Source organism: Chenopodium album, chromosome 14 (assembly GCF_948465745.1).
Source record: "Chenopodium album chromosome 14, dcCheAlbu1.1, whole genome shotgun sequence".
NCBI classification, from domain to species: Eukaryota; Viridiplantae; Streptophyta; class Magnoliopsida; order Caryophyllales; family Amaranthaceae; genus Chenopodium; species Chenopodium album.
In genome coordinates, this window is record NC_137847.1 from 27792910 (window position 1) to 27806815 (window position 13906).

At 39.0% G+C, this 13906-nt stretch overlaps 1 protein-coding gene across 1 annotated transcript; it reads right to left on the minus strand.

The window, feature by feature from the left end:
- Positions 1-4956: 4956 nt before the first annotated feature.
- LOC145579121 (dolichyl-diphosphooligosaccharide--protein glycosyltransferase subunit STT3B) lies at positions 4957-13719 on the minus strand. The gene is made up of 6 exons (XM_081636396.1): positions 12550-13719; positions 11803-12336; positions 10013-10467; positions 8926-9048; positions 6224-6283; positions 4957-5343 (listed from the first exon to the last, which is right to left on the minus strand). The coding sequence occupies exons 1-6, from the start codon at positions 13459-13461 to the stop codon at positions 5214-5216; spliced, it is 2214 nt and encodes a 737-aa protein (XP_081492522.1). The 5' UTR covers positions 13462-13719; the 3' UTR covers positions 4957-5213.
- Positions 13720-13906: the final 187 nt, after the last annotated feature.

Genomic DNA, 13906 nt, shown 5'->3' on the forward strand with positions numbered 1-13906 from the left:
ATTTGATCTCTAAAAACAATGTTAACAAGTCTCTGAAATGTAGCAGGGCCATTCTTAAGGCCGAATGGCATGACTTTATTACAGTACAGACCCTGCTCGATCACAAATGCAGTTTTCTCTTGGTCTTCTTCCCACAAGGGGATCTGGTGGAATCCGGAGTATGCGTCCATAAAGCTCATTAGGGCGTCTCGGCCGTTGAAGCGACCAGTCAATCGATTTTAGGCAAGGGAAAGGTATCCTTATGACACGCCTTGTTGAGGTCAGTGTAATCCACGCACATTCTCCATGTTCCATTCGGTTTTTTTTTTTACCAAAACTACATGTGCTACCCAATCAGGGTAGTAACATTGCCGAATGAAACTGGCGTCCAATAGCTTTTTAACCTCTGCTGCGGCTGCCTGATTCCTTTCTTCTCCATGATTTCTCTTTTTCTGCCGACAGGCTTTATCATTGGACTTACCGCCAGCTTGTGGACAGCCAGACTTGGATCTATGCCTGGCGTCTCATGAACCTCGAATGCAAAAATATCCTTGAATTCTCGTAACAGCTTTATCAGGCCGTCTCTTAGCAAGCCCACGACCATTCGATCAGGCTGGTCCAGATCAAGCACTATGTCCGTATGATCGCCAGCCGCTTGTGGCCTTAACTCTTCTGGCCGGCAAACAACCACTAGCTGCTATGCCTAATCTTTCTTGATACACTTCTGGCTGACCTGCTGTGTTTGGAGTAACCCTTCTTTGGAATTTGGCTTAAACGACCGTGGTCGTCCTCTAGCTGTTGGTTTCACGGCCAGCTAAATACATTCCTTAGCCATTTTTTGGTTACCATAAATGGTACCATTTTTCCGTCCGTCCTCTCAAAATTCATCAGCATTAAATGAGGTACGATTACTACTTTGGCTGTTGTTAAAGTCAGACGGCCGATAATGACATTGTAGCCTGTAAGCTCTTTGACCACCAGGAAGCGCACGACCATGTCCCTTCCTTCTCCCTTCTTCCCAAATCGGACGTGTAAATCAATCCGTCCGACCGGATGAATGATACTCCCACCAAATCCAACAAGAGGATGGGAGATATCCTAGAGAGCATCTTCTGGAAACTTCAAATTTTTCAGACATCCTAGGCTGATTATGTCGGACGAGCTGCCAGTAACAATTAGCACCCGGCCGACCTTCAGGTTAGCTACCTTCATGATGAACACCATAGGGTCATTGTGAGGGGTTCTTATCTCGCCTCAATCTAGTTCACTGACCGTCACTTCCAGGAAGGGCTCGTCCGACATAATCAGCCTCGGCGTGAATCACATTCCCCAATTTCTAAGCGTCCTACTTGATTCCCTTCATGGTAGGGCCGCCTGATATGACGGCCATAAAAACAGAGTCAGTGCTATTTCCATCATCTTCCTTGTCATTTTTCTTTTTCTTCACGGATTTGTTATTTGTCCGAGTGTAAGTGAATTTTGATTTCAAGACGTACGAATTCAACATGCCCCTTTCGGCTAGTTTATCCAGCAACCTTTTCAAATTGATACACTCATTCGTGTCATGTCCCACGTCCTTGTAGTAATGACTTTATTTGTTTTTGTTACATTTCTGGACCGAACCTCTCATTGGTTAGGGCTTCTCGAACTCAAATTTATCTTTGATTTTCATTAGGATTGAGTAACAATCCTTGTTGAACGAATTTTGTTACAGTACTGGGCCGAACCTCTCATTGGTTGGGGCTTCTCGAATTCAAATTTATCTTTGATTTTAATTAGGATTGAGTAACAATCCTTGTTGAACTCGTACGGTGGTTCATACGTCTTGACCTTCTTTGATTTTGTCTGCTGGTTGTCGGCCACCTAGACTTCCTTTCGTTTGTTTCCTTATTTTTTCTTCCAAGCCGAGTCTTGCTGAGAAGGTTGGTTCTTCTCAGCCCCCTAGGTTGATTATGTTGGACGAGCTGCCAGTAACAACTAGCACCCGGCCGACCTTCAGGTTAGCTACCTTCATGATGAACACTATAGGGTCATTGTGAGGGGATCTTATCTCGCCTCAATCTGCTTCACTGACCGTCACTTTCGGGAAGGGCTCGTCCTTCAACCCCTCGGCGTGAATCACATTCCCCAATTTCCAAGCGTCCTACTTGATTCCCTTCATGGTAGGGCCGCCTAACATGACGGCCATAAAAACAGAGTCAGTGCTATTTCCATCATCTTCCTTGTCATTTTGCTTTTTATTCACGGATTTGTTATTTGTCCGAGTGTAAGTGAATTTTGATTTCAAGACGTACGAATTCAACATGCCCCTTTCGGCTAGGTTATCCAGCAACCTTTTCAAATTGATACACTCATCCGTGTCATGTCCCACGTCCTTGTAGTAATGACTTTATTTGTTTTTTTTACAGTACTGGGCCGAACCTCTCATTGGTTGGGGCTTCTCGAACACAAATTTATCTTTGATTTTCATTAGGATTGAGTAACAATCCTTGTTGAACAAATTTTGTTACAGTATTGGGCCGAACCTCTCATTGGTTAGGGCTTCTCGAACTCAAATTTATCTTTGATTTTCATTAGGATTGAGTAACAATCCTTGTTGAATTCGTACGGTGGTTCGTACGTCTTGACCTTCTTTGATTTTGTCTCCTGGCTGTCGGCCACCCAGACTTCCTTTCGTTTGTTTCCTTGTTTTTTCTTCCAAGCCGAGTCTTACTGAGAAGGTTGGTTCTTCTCAGCCCCCTTGGCCGGTTGTTCTACTTTGGTAAGCGAACAAAAATCAACTGCTTCAATATGAGTTTCAGCCTCCTGCAGCATGCCTGCGTACGTCCAAACCTTTAACCTGACTAAATCAAAATTGAAACCATTATGCCTTAACCCCCAGAGAAATTCAGAATAGGCCATTTCATCCGGCAGGTTATGAATTTAGGCTTTTTCTTGGTTGAACCTCTGAACGTATGAACACAACCCTTCATTCTTTCCTTAGACGATCAGCGCCAAGTTCAGGCTGGTCTTCCTTGAGGGAATGTTGTATGAGAAGTTCCCCACAAACAATAGATGAGAGTGGTAAAGCAGTTGATGCACCCGCCTGGCAGACTATTGAACCAGTCACACGCCACGCCCTTAAGGGTGATCGGGAAGCACCTGCACCATGTGGCATCGTCCACACTTTGCAAATACATCATATTTCTGTACGAAGTGACGTGTTCTTCCGGGTATCTTGTACCATCATAGGCACCCACAAGTACACTTGTAACCTTTGCTGGTTGAGGGGAGTTAAGAATTTCTTGAGAAAACGGAAGCGGCTTGTCACCGAGATTTAACAAACGCATTTGCCAATCAATGGGCTAAGGTTGTGCGGACGGTCCGGCCAGGTAAGCTGCCTGGCCGAACGGCTGGCCATATTGCCCGTACTGTCCGAAGATAGGAGGGTTAGGCAGTAGAAATGCATTAAAATTATGGGGGGGTCTGATATTGAAACGGTTGAACAACTGGAATAGGAGTTTGCGTATGATGAGCTTGACTTCTACTAGTCTTGGCCGAGCTGGTATGTATGGAAAGAAAGGAATTTGAAAATCATCGGGCATTGTGGGAGAAGAGGCAGTCTTTGAGTAGGCTACTCGTTCCCGTTGCTTGTGTCGGATGTATTCTCTTGCGTCTTTCCAGTGCCGAGACGACTCAAGCTCTTCCCTCTGAGGTTGTTCGGTCTGCCCCCAGCCAACTGTGTTTTCTCAAGGAACCTATACATGTTCGTCCGTGGCACCCTAGGAGATCTTCCTGGTCGTCTGAAAGGGGTGTTTCCAGCATGTTCGGCATTAGTTGCCTTGCTTTAGGTCCTCTTTTGAGTGCCCTCTCCTCCTCTCCCGGGCGGCTGCCTAGAGGAAGGCATCTTACCCTCAAACTCCTTTTGGAGCTTGCTCAAGGCGAGCTTAAGTAAACCAGCAGTGACTGGAGGATCCATCCTCGGCCTCATGAAATGAAGCGGTGAGAGGATAACTAGAATTGATTGTTACAACTATATCCTCTACATGTCCGTCCTCACCAGGAGCAGGACCTGTGTTTAGTGTCTGGCCGTTTATTGCCATAATGGACGAGTATCCCCACAGAGGGCGCCAAATGTTTCGGGTGATTTTGTGATTTTCCCCTGCGACACTGGTCACGTTCTTCTGACAAGTAGACTCGGATACCTGCAAAACACGAATATTCCGATGACGGAATATTTACCTCCGACGGTTATGTTAGTAACCTGAAATCGGAAAAGATAGAGAGAGAAAGTAGAGAGAAGTTTGAGCTGTTTTGATGCTCTAATGAATGCTATGTCTTAATCCACCCCTCCCATCATAAATGATTGGGGTATTTGTAGGGGTGGGAATCTGAGCTTTTTAGGGTTGGTACCCTAGAATGACGTTTTCTACTTGGCGGCACAATCAGATAGGGACACGTGTCCTTGAGAAGCGTCGTTTTGCGGCTTTCTCGGGATTTGGGCCTCCTTATGTAATGAGGCCCTTTTCTCTCTAATTCAGGTGCCCTTAATAGGGTTTGCATACGTGGTATCTTCTTATAGTGACACGTGTCACCTCGAGATTAGGCCACGTGTCACTATAGGGGACTAGTCCATGTTTTGGGGTAATTTTTGCCCCAAACAACACTTACCCACACAACCTACTTTCTCTTTTCTACTTCCCCCTTCTAATTCCACTATCAAAAAAATTAAACTTGGTTTAATAGCATTTGATTTTGTGTATGAACTGTTGTCGAGTAGGCACCAGGCGATGATGGGAAGGCATGACAATGGATGGTGGTGGGATGGTGGAAATGGTGGTTGAGAATTAAAGAAAAAACTTAATTTAATGTCCCAAAGCGGTTAAAAAACAAGTTTTTTCTCACCATGGCCAACATAAAAGTCAAAAAAGGTCATTTCTGATAAAATTTCCTAATATATGATGTAAATGATATTTTGATCCCAATGTGAATTTCAGGTAGAAGCTTGAAGTCCCAAAATATTACCAATATAAGGTCAAAAACCAGTCCGCAATCTCCTCTACGGCTCTACACACTCCTTAATATATTGAATAGAAGATGGAGAAACAAAAAAAGGTTATAAAACTAGACTAAGCAAAACAAAGCTCTTTCTAACTCTCGTCAAATTAGGAATAATCTGAATTTGTCGAGATCACATCTATTCCTGTCCGCAAGGCACCCTTTGTCCCTTTTGTTTTGGGGAGGGAGTTGAGACCTCACCACCTATTTTTAGGTGGTTTAACTTTGTATATCCGAACTATCCAGTTTGATGTTGTGAATGCTTCTTCCAAGTATTCAAGCTTCACATCCTTGTTCCCGATTTCAACACCTCTAGCACGATCATAACTGACAATTGGAAAATCATAAGCAAATGGCATTAGAAGCAAGTACAATAAACTAACAAAGAGAGGAAACATTAAACTAAGTTAAATTGGCTCTTAAAAACTTCTTAATAAAAAGCAATCATTCCTGGATTATATAGCAAAACCAAACATTCTACAAGTAGGATTTTTCAGTATGAACTGCCAAATGAGGGAACAGACGGACACAGTCCATCTAGACACCTAACTTTGTCACCCATAGGCCATAGGGATAAACTTATAAAAGTAATAATTTTGCACGTGTTTAGTAATGCAAATCTACGAGCAGACATGAGATCAGCTTGCTTGTTTGATCAATTTAAAATTAAAAAAAATAATGATTATACTGGCAGTAACAAAGCAGATAATGTTATGGCACAAATGTTAACACAATTTGAATAAGGAGGTACAAATACTATAAAAAAATATATAGTGCACCAGAAATTGAATATTTGCTTTCTTAAGGCTATACACAAGTATTTAGAATATAGTATACAATAAAAAAAAAAGTATACAATAAATGGTAATCAAAGATTGTCATTGATAATTTTGATAACGAAATATGTAAATATCTTACATTCACTGTACATAGATAACCAGTATGTTTTGTAATGGCTTTGACTATGCATAATATCTTACCATATACTGTATTTATTATGCAATGCATCAACATCAAAATTTTTTGCTGCCAGATATGCAGTAATCTTATCAAGAAAATGCACAGTTAATTGTCATCTTTATAGCAAACTTGAAACTACAACCATTAGATAACTTCACCGCCACCATAAAAAGAACACAGACCATTAAACATCAAAAGCCTATCTTGGGTCAAAACAGAAGAACAAAGAAAATGAAAATAAACTCACCCAGGAGGTTTGCCATATTCTGTGCGCATCTCTCCAAACCGGTAGTAACATAATTTGTACCTAAAGCCCACAATCAAACATAAAAATTTCACGAGTTTATTTCTCTTATCTTAAACTGTATATACACAACAAAACGTATGCAATGCACCAATGACCCACTTATAAGAAAGAAAATAGTAAACAGAAGTAGGATTGCCACTGCCACATTCAGAAGATTTCTAAAATTTACTTCCACATATCTAATTTCCCGGGGGGGGGGGGGGGGGGGGGGGGGGGGGGTCAGGGCCAGAAGTATTATTATTTTTTATCAAGCACAAGGGCTGGAAAATGAAAGGGCTATCCGACAGTACTGTCAACTTCACTCCAAGTTGGATAGATTTAGCATTTGATACATTAACAAGGTTCAAAATCTCAGAAACAAACAGTAAGCACATTTCTGATTGAAACAGACAGCACCCAAACCACCTTTTTTTTTTTTGTTATTGTTTTCAATACAATTTTTTAAACGTATAGATTTTCAACTCTCTAATACTTGAGCAAAACACTCACACTGTGTACTTATCAAGCAAGCGTAAAGTAGAGGCAGATCTTTACTATGTACTTGACAGCATAGTTGCAAATAATTAGTGTGGTATGAAGATACAACTTCAGCACCAATCACTCTCTTTAGTTGAAGAGAGTGAGGGATAGCTCAAGTGGTTAGAGTTTCCCTCCCGATTCCAGGAGATCTTGGGATCGATTCTCACCCCCGCCCTTGTGGCTCTATAAACACCAAAAAAAAAAACTCTCTTTAGTTGAATCTTTGATTCCTAAATAATACCAATGCCACTCCGTTTTTTGCGGTAAGATTTGGTAAGTTGGTAAATGACAGTTCTGTAGAGGTTTAAGTTCAAGATAGATACTTGGATTTTAGAAGTAAATAATATGAAACATTATTGTCAACATTGCACCATGTTTCACTTTAGTTAGAAATTGCAAGTTGTTCAATAAATTACAGGTCAAACTGTTCAGGACTTAATTTTTTAATTTCTTGCACAATTGTTGACGCCTTATCCTCCATTTATGGTTGCAGAAACTGGATACTAGTCCTACACTCCTACTACTATAATTCCCTCATATCTGAACAGCAAAAGCATCATAGAGAGAGTTCAGAGACACTCTAGATTAGACATATTTCATGGACAATGTTTTCTTATACTGGGCATATGTCCTAATCCCATCATTAGTAAATGTTGCCACAATTCCCAACCCAGGGTGATTAAATATTTTATATGATTTCATCAAAATACCTTCAACAATAATGGTCTCTCCCATGAGTCCCATTTTCTCTGCCTCATTCATACCAAAAGGGAGACTTTATAGTAATCCCATCATATACGGTATACACATCACTGTATCAGAAAACATGACTACAATTTCTAGACATTCCATGAGGCAACTTTTTAGACACAAAATGCATGGTTCACAATTTAGAATAGATCAGGCCACTGCTACCTGCATGTCACCAGAAATTCAACATACTCATCAAATGCTTCAAGGCATAAATGCACTTTGCTGAATACCCCCATGCATCCCTATGGTATGCATTGGTCCTATGATATCCTTCTCTCAGTAGGGTTCACAACAAGCCTGTCACTGATGAAGGAAGTGTACTATCTACTATTCCTAGTAAAAATCAACAAATAGGGATAACAGGACCTTAAGACAGACATCTGGTTATCGACACTCAGGCCAATCAATGAGTAATTCATAAAGCCACGAGCCTGGGGATTCATCCCGCAATTAAAAACTTGCTAAAGCAATCTAATGCTGATACAATTGTAGGGAAAAGAAATCGGTTATCTTAGGTGTTGTTTGGTTAACATGGGAAATGAGTTCCCAAAGGGAATTATATTTCATGGGAAATAACTTCCTTTACCCATTTCCTAGGAATCGACCTAAGTTTGTTTGGTTGATAATATAGGAACTTCACTTTCCTAGGAATTGATTTCCTATGTTTTATGGTTAGCTTGATTTTTTTTTTTAATTTAAGTTAACTAATTTGGAGAGAGAAAGAAAGAGACTAAATGATTAGTGCTAACAAGTAGGCCCCACAATAATCATGGTAAATGTGAATTACCAAGGAGGGGCTTGGTAAGTGAATTCCCATGTTCCATGGGAATTGAAACTTCCCTTGGAAATTTCATTTCCCCCAATTTGATAATTTTGTGTCAACCAAACAGCACACCCATATCTTAGTTCCTAGGAAATGGAATTTCCCATGTCTCTTATTTCCAACCAAACAACATCTTAAGAAGCTAGATTTTTGTAACGGGGCTACACATAATAAGTGGCAACATTGAGGACACACAGAAAGGTTTGTGGGTAATAATTCTAAGGTTTCCAAACAGCTGAAAGTATAATGTTAAGAAAAATACAAATTTGAACCTTATCTCTAGCAATTAATTCATTATCTTTCTGTGCTGATATGGATACTGATTTTTAACCATAAATGCCATGACTCTCACGAAATTCCAGCAAAAATAGATTATATTCCAACTGATGTAACATTGAACAAAGAAATAGGCGGTCTAGCTCAAGCAAGTCCAATGGTGTTAATGTAGGAAATAAGTAATAGTTAATCAAAGTCGTCAAAGGAGTTTTTTTTTTTTTTAAAAAATAAAAAATAAATAAAAAAACACAAAAATATTATAAGAACTTACATGAGACAATTTAACATCTTAGGAGCAGCGCCTTTATCAACACGATACTCTCCATTGACAAGATAATCAGGCTCTTTAATGACAGGAAAAACTCCACCGCCAATTCTCACCATCCACAAGAACCTGAAAATGAAATCAATGAACTGATTATGGTCTATTTCTAAAATTTGTTTAAATTACAAAATTAAGTAGCAAAAACAACAGCCGTTAAAGTAACTTGCAACAACAGTAAAGCTGTATATGGAATCATAAAAGCATTATTTATACACGCATACATATAGCAACAACCAATTTATTCAAACTTTCAACTAATGGAAAAACAATGTGCCCTCAACAGCAGTTCTCTTTATAATAAATACCAAGGTTTTAATTCTTGTCCGAATTTCTGGTAATTATAAAAGTAACAGTGTAACACTAATAGCTCCATTTTTGTAGGTTCTACCCATCTTTCGTTATTGGGTTTCTATCTGTTCTACCCACTTCTACTTTATTCCTCTTTTTACAAACATCTTTTACTGTTGATCCCCTCTTACTTCACAATTTATCCACCTTTCTGCTTACTTTCCCCACAATGTATCCACCTTTCCAATCATTTTTCTTACACCCACCCACCTTTTTACTCCATCTCTCATAAATTATCCACCTTTTTCATGCACCCACATTCATATTCTTTGGGTTGCAAAACTAAAGTGAGTAGAACAAAGAAAATACCGGTAGTATGATGAAACCGGAAAAAGAAAATTAATCATCATAACTCCTTGATATGACAAATAGAAATACAGCCTGAAATAAGTAAAGCACTACCAACACAAGTCAAGAGTCAATTGACCCCTAACCTAATGTTGCCTGCAAGATGCAAAGATCCCTATATCACATTGTCACACATCAATTGTTACTAATACTATCAGAGAGTTTATCTCATCAAACAACAAATAGCAATTTGCTTGCCCCTATGATTAAAGATATAACCACAAAATTAACTTCACAGTAATAAACTGCAGATCAGAAAAAGGAACAAATTCAGTAACTTTATGGGATGGGCAATAGAATATTTATTGTAAATAATAATAATGATAAAGTCACTTACTTATTAATATCATCTGAAGAGTAGCCAGTTACACCACCAAATACAACTAATACATAATCCACATCAAGTGATTGCATGATTTCGTATGCTTCATCTTCATAAGACGACATTGCCCGTCCAACTGTAGCAATGTGGGTGTTATTCCAAGTATTATTATCAACAATTACTGTTCTGTTTCCCATTGCAGTGATCTGATAACCATAATCCCACCATGACATCACTTTTGCGTCAGCAGGTGTATTTTGTCGAAGCCAGTAATATGCCTCACGGTAATCATCAAAGATAACCCGGTTTCCGTGAGCACCTCTTGCAGCTAAAACTATAGATGGAGATGAATAAGCCTCTGATGTGACCCATGTACAGTGGATAACATATCTGCTGAGCAAGTAAAATGCACCCAGAAGCAACGCGATAGCGACATTTTTTTGGAAAGGCAACGATTGATCAACAGAAGCCTGCTTCATCAAACCACATAAGAGCAAGAAGAAAGGAAGAGATGAATAAGAAATTCAAGCGCAGAAACATGCATAGCATCACCATTGAATATAAGCTATTCACCACCCTTCTAAACTACCCAAAGTGTGGTTAATACCACACCACTGCAATAGAAATAAAACAGAGATAATGAACAAAGAAACATGTAAATCAACAAGTCTACCAATTATTCAAAATCTAATAAGATCTTGTGAATCAGCAAAAATTCTAACAAGTAATCATAAAAATTTAGATCTGAAAGCAATTGTCCCAACCTGCAAATTCAACCAAGCCCAGCAGGAAAATTAGGTTCTAGAACATAAATTTCAGACCTAAGATACAGAACACAGTTGCAAAAACAACCTGGAAAAAAGGTAGGTGAAATTAAATCTATTGGACACTAATCTAGTAACATATTTAGTTAAAATAAACTTGGGAGAGGGAGGACTTATTAATCAACCAAACACTAAGCAAATGTTCATGTATATATCAAAGAAAATAAATAAATACTGAATGCTAAAGACTTGAATTAAAATCTAAAACACATGCAAGCAAAATAAAAAATAAAAATAAAAACAAAAAGGAGGCAAACACCTAACCATGGTTGAAAAAGCTCTTTTTTCTCATTCCTTTTGTTAATTTAAAGTGCAACCCAAAATTTTCATTGAATTTCATAAATTTAGAGACAATAAATTAGAGAAACTTTTATTTAAAAAAAAAAGTGCTTTATGGAAATTTCTAGAAAGTGCAACAAAAGCAAAAGGCACACTGCATACAGCCATACACCACCTAGAGAGCACTAAATTAGTCTCTTTTACTTCATTAATCCAAAGTGCGGCCATTCAATAATTATAAAATTAGTTGATGACACCTATGTTTTGCTTCAATAGCTGAAGTTTCTTCTAATAAACCTATGTTACCAATACCAAGAGTAAGAATTGAAAAAATAGTCGTACGTCAAGTGACTTAACACTTTAACAGTCATGCTCAAACCTTTGACCATACCAAATTAGATAATCCCTTGAAATGAACATAGCGTAAGTTTGACCTATATCCAGCTTCCAGAATTTACATAAAAACAACATAAAATTGATCTACAGCACGGAAAGCTCTTTGGAAGTCCAAGTACAACCAAAACATTAATCTACTTATGTGTGAAAATAACAATAACTGTGCTTCTATGAATCTAATAACTACAACACCCCTTCAAATTCCTTGGTAATAAAGCAGCAAACATGAAGTGAACCCCCCCCCCCCCCCCCTCTTCGCTTTTTACAAATAAGATAAGGAGCATTAAATTCAGTAGTTGAACTGACCTTAGAAGAAGCCTTGACGCTAGCACTTCCCTTGATGGAGCCAGTATTAACCTTGCTCTTAGACCTCAGCAGTGAAGTTATGTTCTTTATAGTTGCAGAAACTGCGATAGCACTTATAAGACATACGGCAGGAGTGGCAACAAGGATCAACCGAACCATAACACCAGCAAAATACATACTGGTCAAGCCATACATAACGATAAATATGGTGGCATCAGACAACCGCTTAAAGCAAAAATATAAACCTGCCGGGAAAAGGAAAAGCAGAATATGGAAATCAAACATAAAGGATGACCAAGCTGTAGGTTGATGCTCAGAGACAGAAGCAATGATTGGGATGTGATCCTTTGCATAAGTTGGATCCAAGAGAGAGTAAAATCGTCCCGTCCAGGGAGATATGTAGCCAGATGCACTGCCGACTCCCAATGCAACAACACCCACACCAACTGCTGAGGTGACTGTTATCCTCAAAAAGGACTCAAACAGCTTTGTATCACTAAGCATGTGCTTCACCCAATTCAAAAAGTAAAAAACCTGAACATACACCACAATTCCAGTTAATATCAATCAAACTAATGAATCAAACAAAAATAACGATAAACCAACAGCAGCACATTGCTGAAAATGAAAGTTAAACGACTGAATATGCATAAGATTTGAAGCTTTGAGCATCACAATTGGAAATTATTTGTATGCAAAGAACTCTATCAACGATAACAAGTGAATTTACACAAGCAGAAACAATACCTGGATCAAGAAAAATACGCCCATGGCAGCCATATGCTCACCAGACTGCACATGTTGAAATCCAACAAACCGAATTTGCATTGCCAACAACATACCCACCACATACATACAATTATATGCAATGTAGAGCCTCATTGAGTATCGCCCCGTGATCAAAAGCACCAGCACATACAACGGTATCAAATTAATGATAAATACATAACCTCCCCAGGCTGAAACCATATAAAAGTACCCAAAAGCAGAGGCCAGTGCCCAAGCAAGCGAACCCGTATTAACTGCCTTAACAAACAGATAGAAAGTAAGCAGTAAAGCAAAAATCGCAACCCCCTCATTGTCATAAGAACCAGCAACCGACCTCGATATATAACCGGGACAAATAGCAATCAATGCAGCAGCTACAAGCCCTGCCCCAGTATCCCAAATCTCTTTCCCAAAAAAATAAGCCACTAAAGTAGTATTCGATGCGAAAAATGGCGCAGTAAGCACACAAACCTCACGAATATGGACCGCGAAACGGAGAAATCGAAGACCCCAGTAAATCAAGGCAGCAGTTACCATAAGACCAGGGTAAAGGGTACCCCCAATGATTCTTCCCAAAGGGTACCAACTCTCAGAATCAAACCAATTCCAAAATTCATAAAATCCTTTTTCAGTTAAATAGAGAGTAGTACGATAATTAAAATACGGGTCAAATTCATGGATCATACTTTCATAACGAAGAACACTAAAAAGACGAGTACTAAAAGCAAGTACATAAACAAGGAAAAGGATTGTAACCCTAATCAGGATTTCTTGTTGTTTAGTTTTCAGCTTAAAAGATTTAAGAGAGAAATTGAAACCTGGGTTGCTGATCAATGGATCTGATGATTTCGGATCTTGAGGTTTAGTCATGGCTTCAGTTTTGCCCGCCATTGTTGATCAGATTTGTTGATCTGGGCAATTACAGTTGAGATTTTTAAAGGGGAAAAAAGAGAATGAAATTGAATTAAGGGGTTGAATTTTAAAGCATTAATCTTGCATTGTGTGATCAAACAACGCAGGGTTTACGGAAATTGAAAAACCCTTGTAAAGTAGGTGAAAGGGAAGAATTTGAGGTTAATCAATTGAGTGTGGATTGAAACAGTGACATTTTCGAGTGAGGCTTCAGGAAATGGGATCAATTGCACATTTGCAAGGGCGTAACTGACTTTTTCGGTTCTTGAGTATGGCAAATTATAAGATGCATCATGGTGCACCTTAAACTATGTGGTCCATCATTGCCACGTGTTTGCTAGTTGTAGTTTTCTTCTTTTAAATTCTCAATGTTCTTCTTCTTCTATTTCACTCTTCTTCCCTCTTTCAATTATTTCCTAATTTC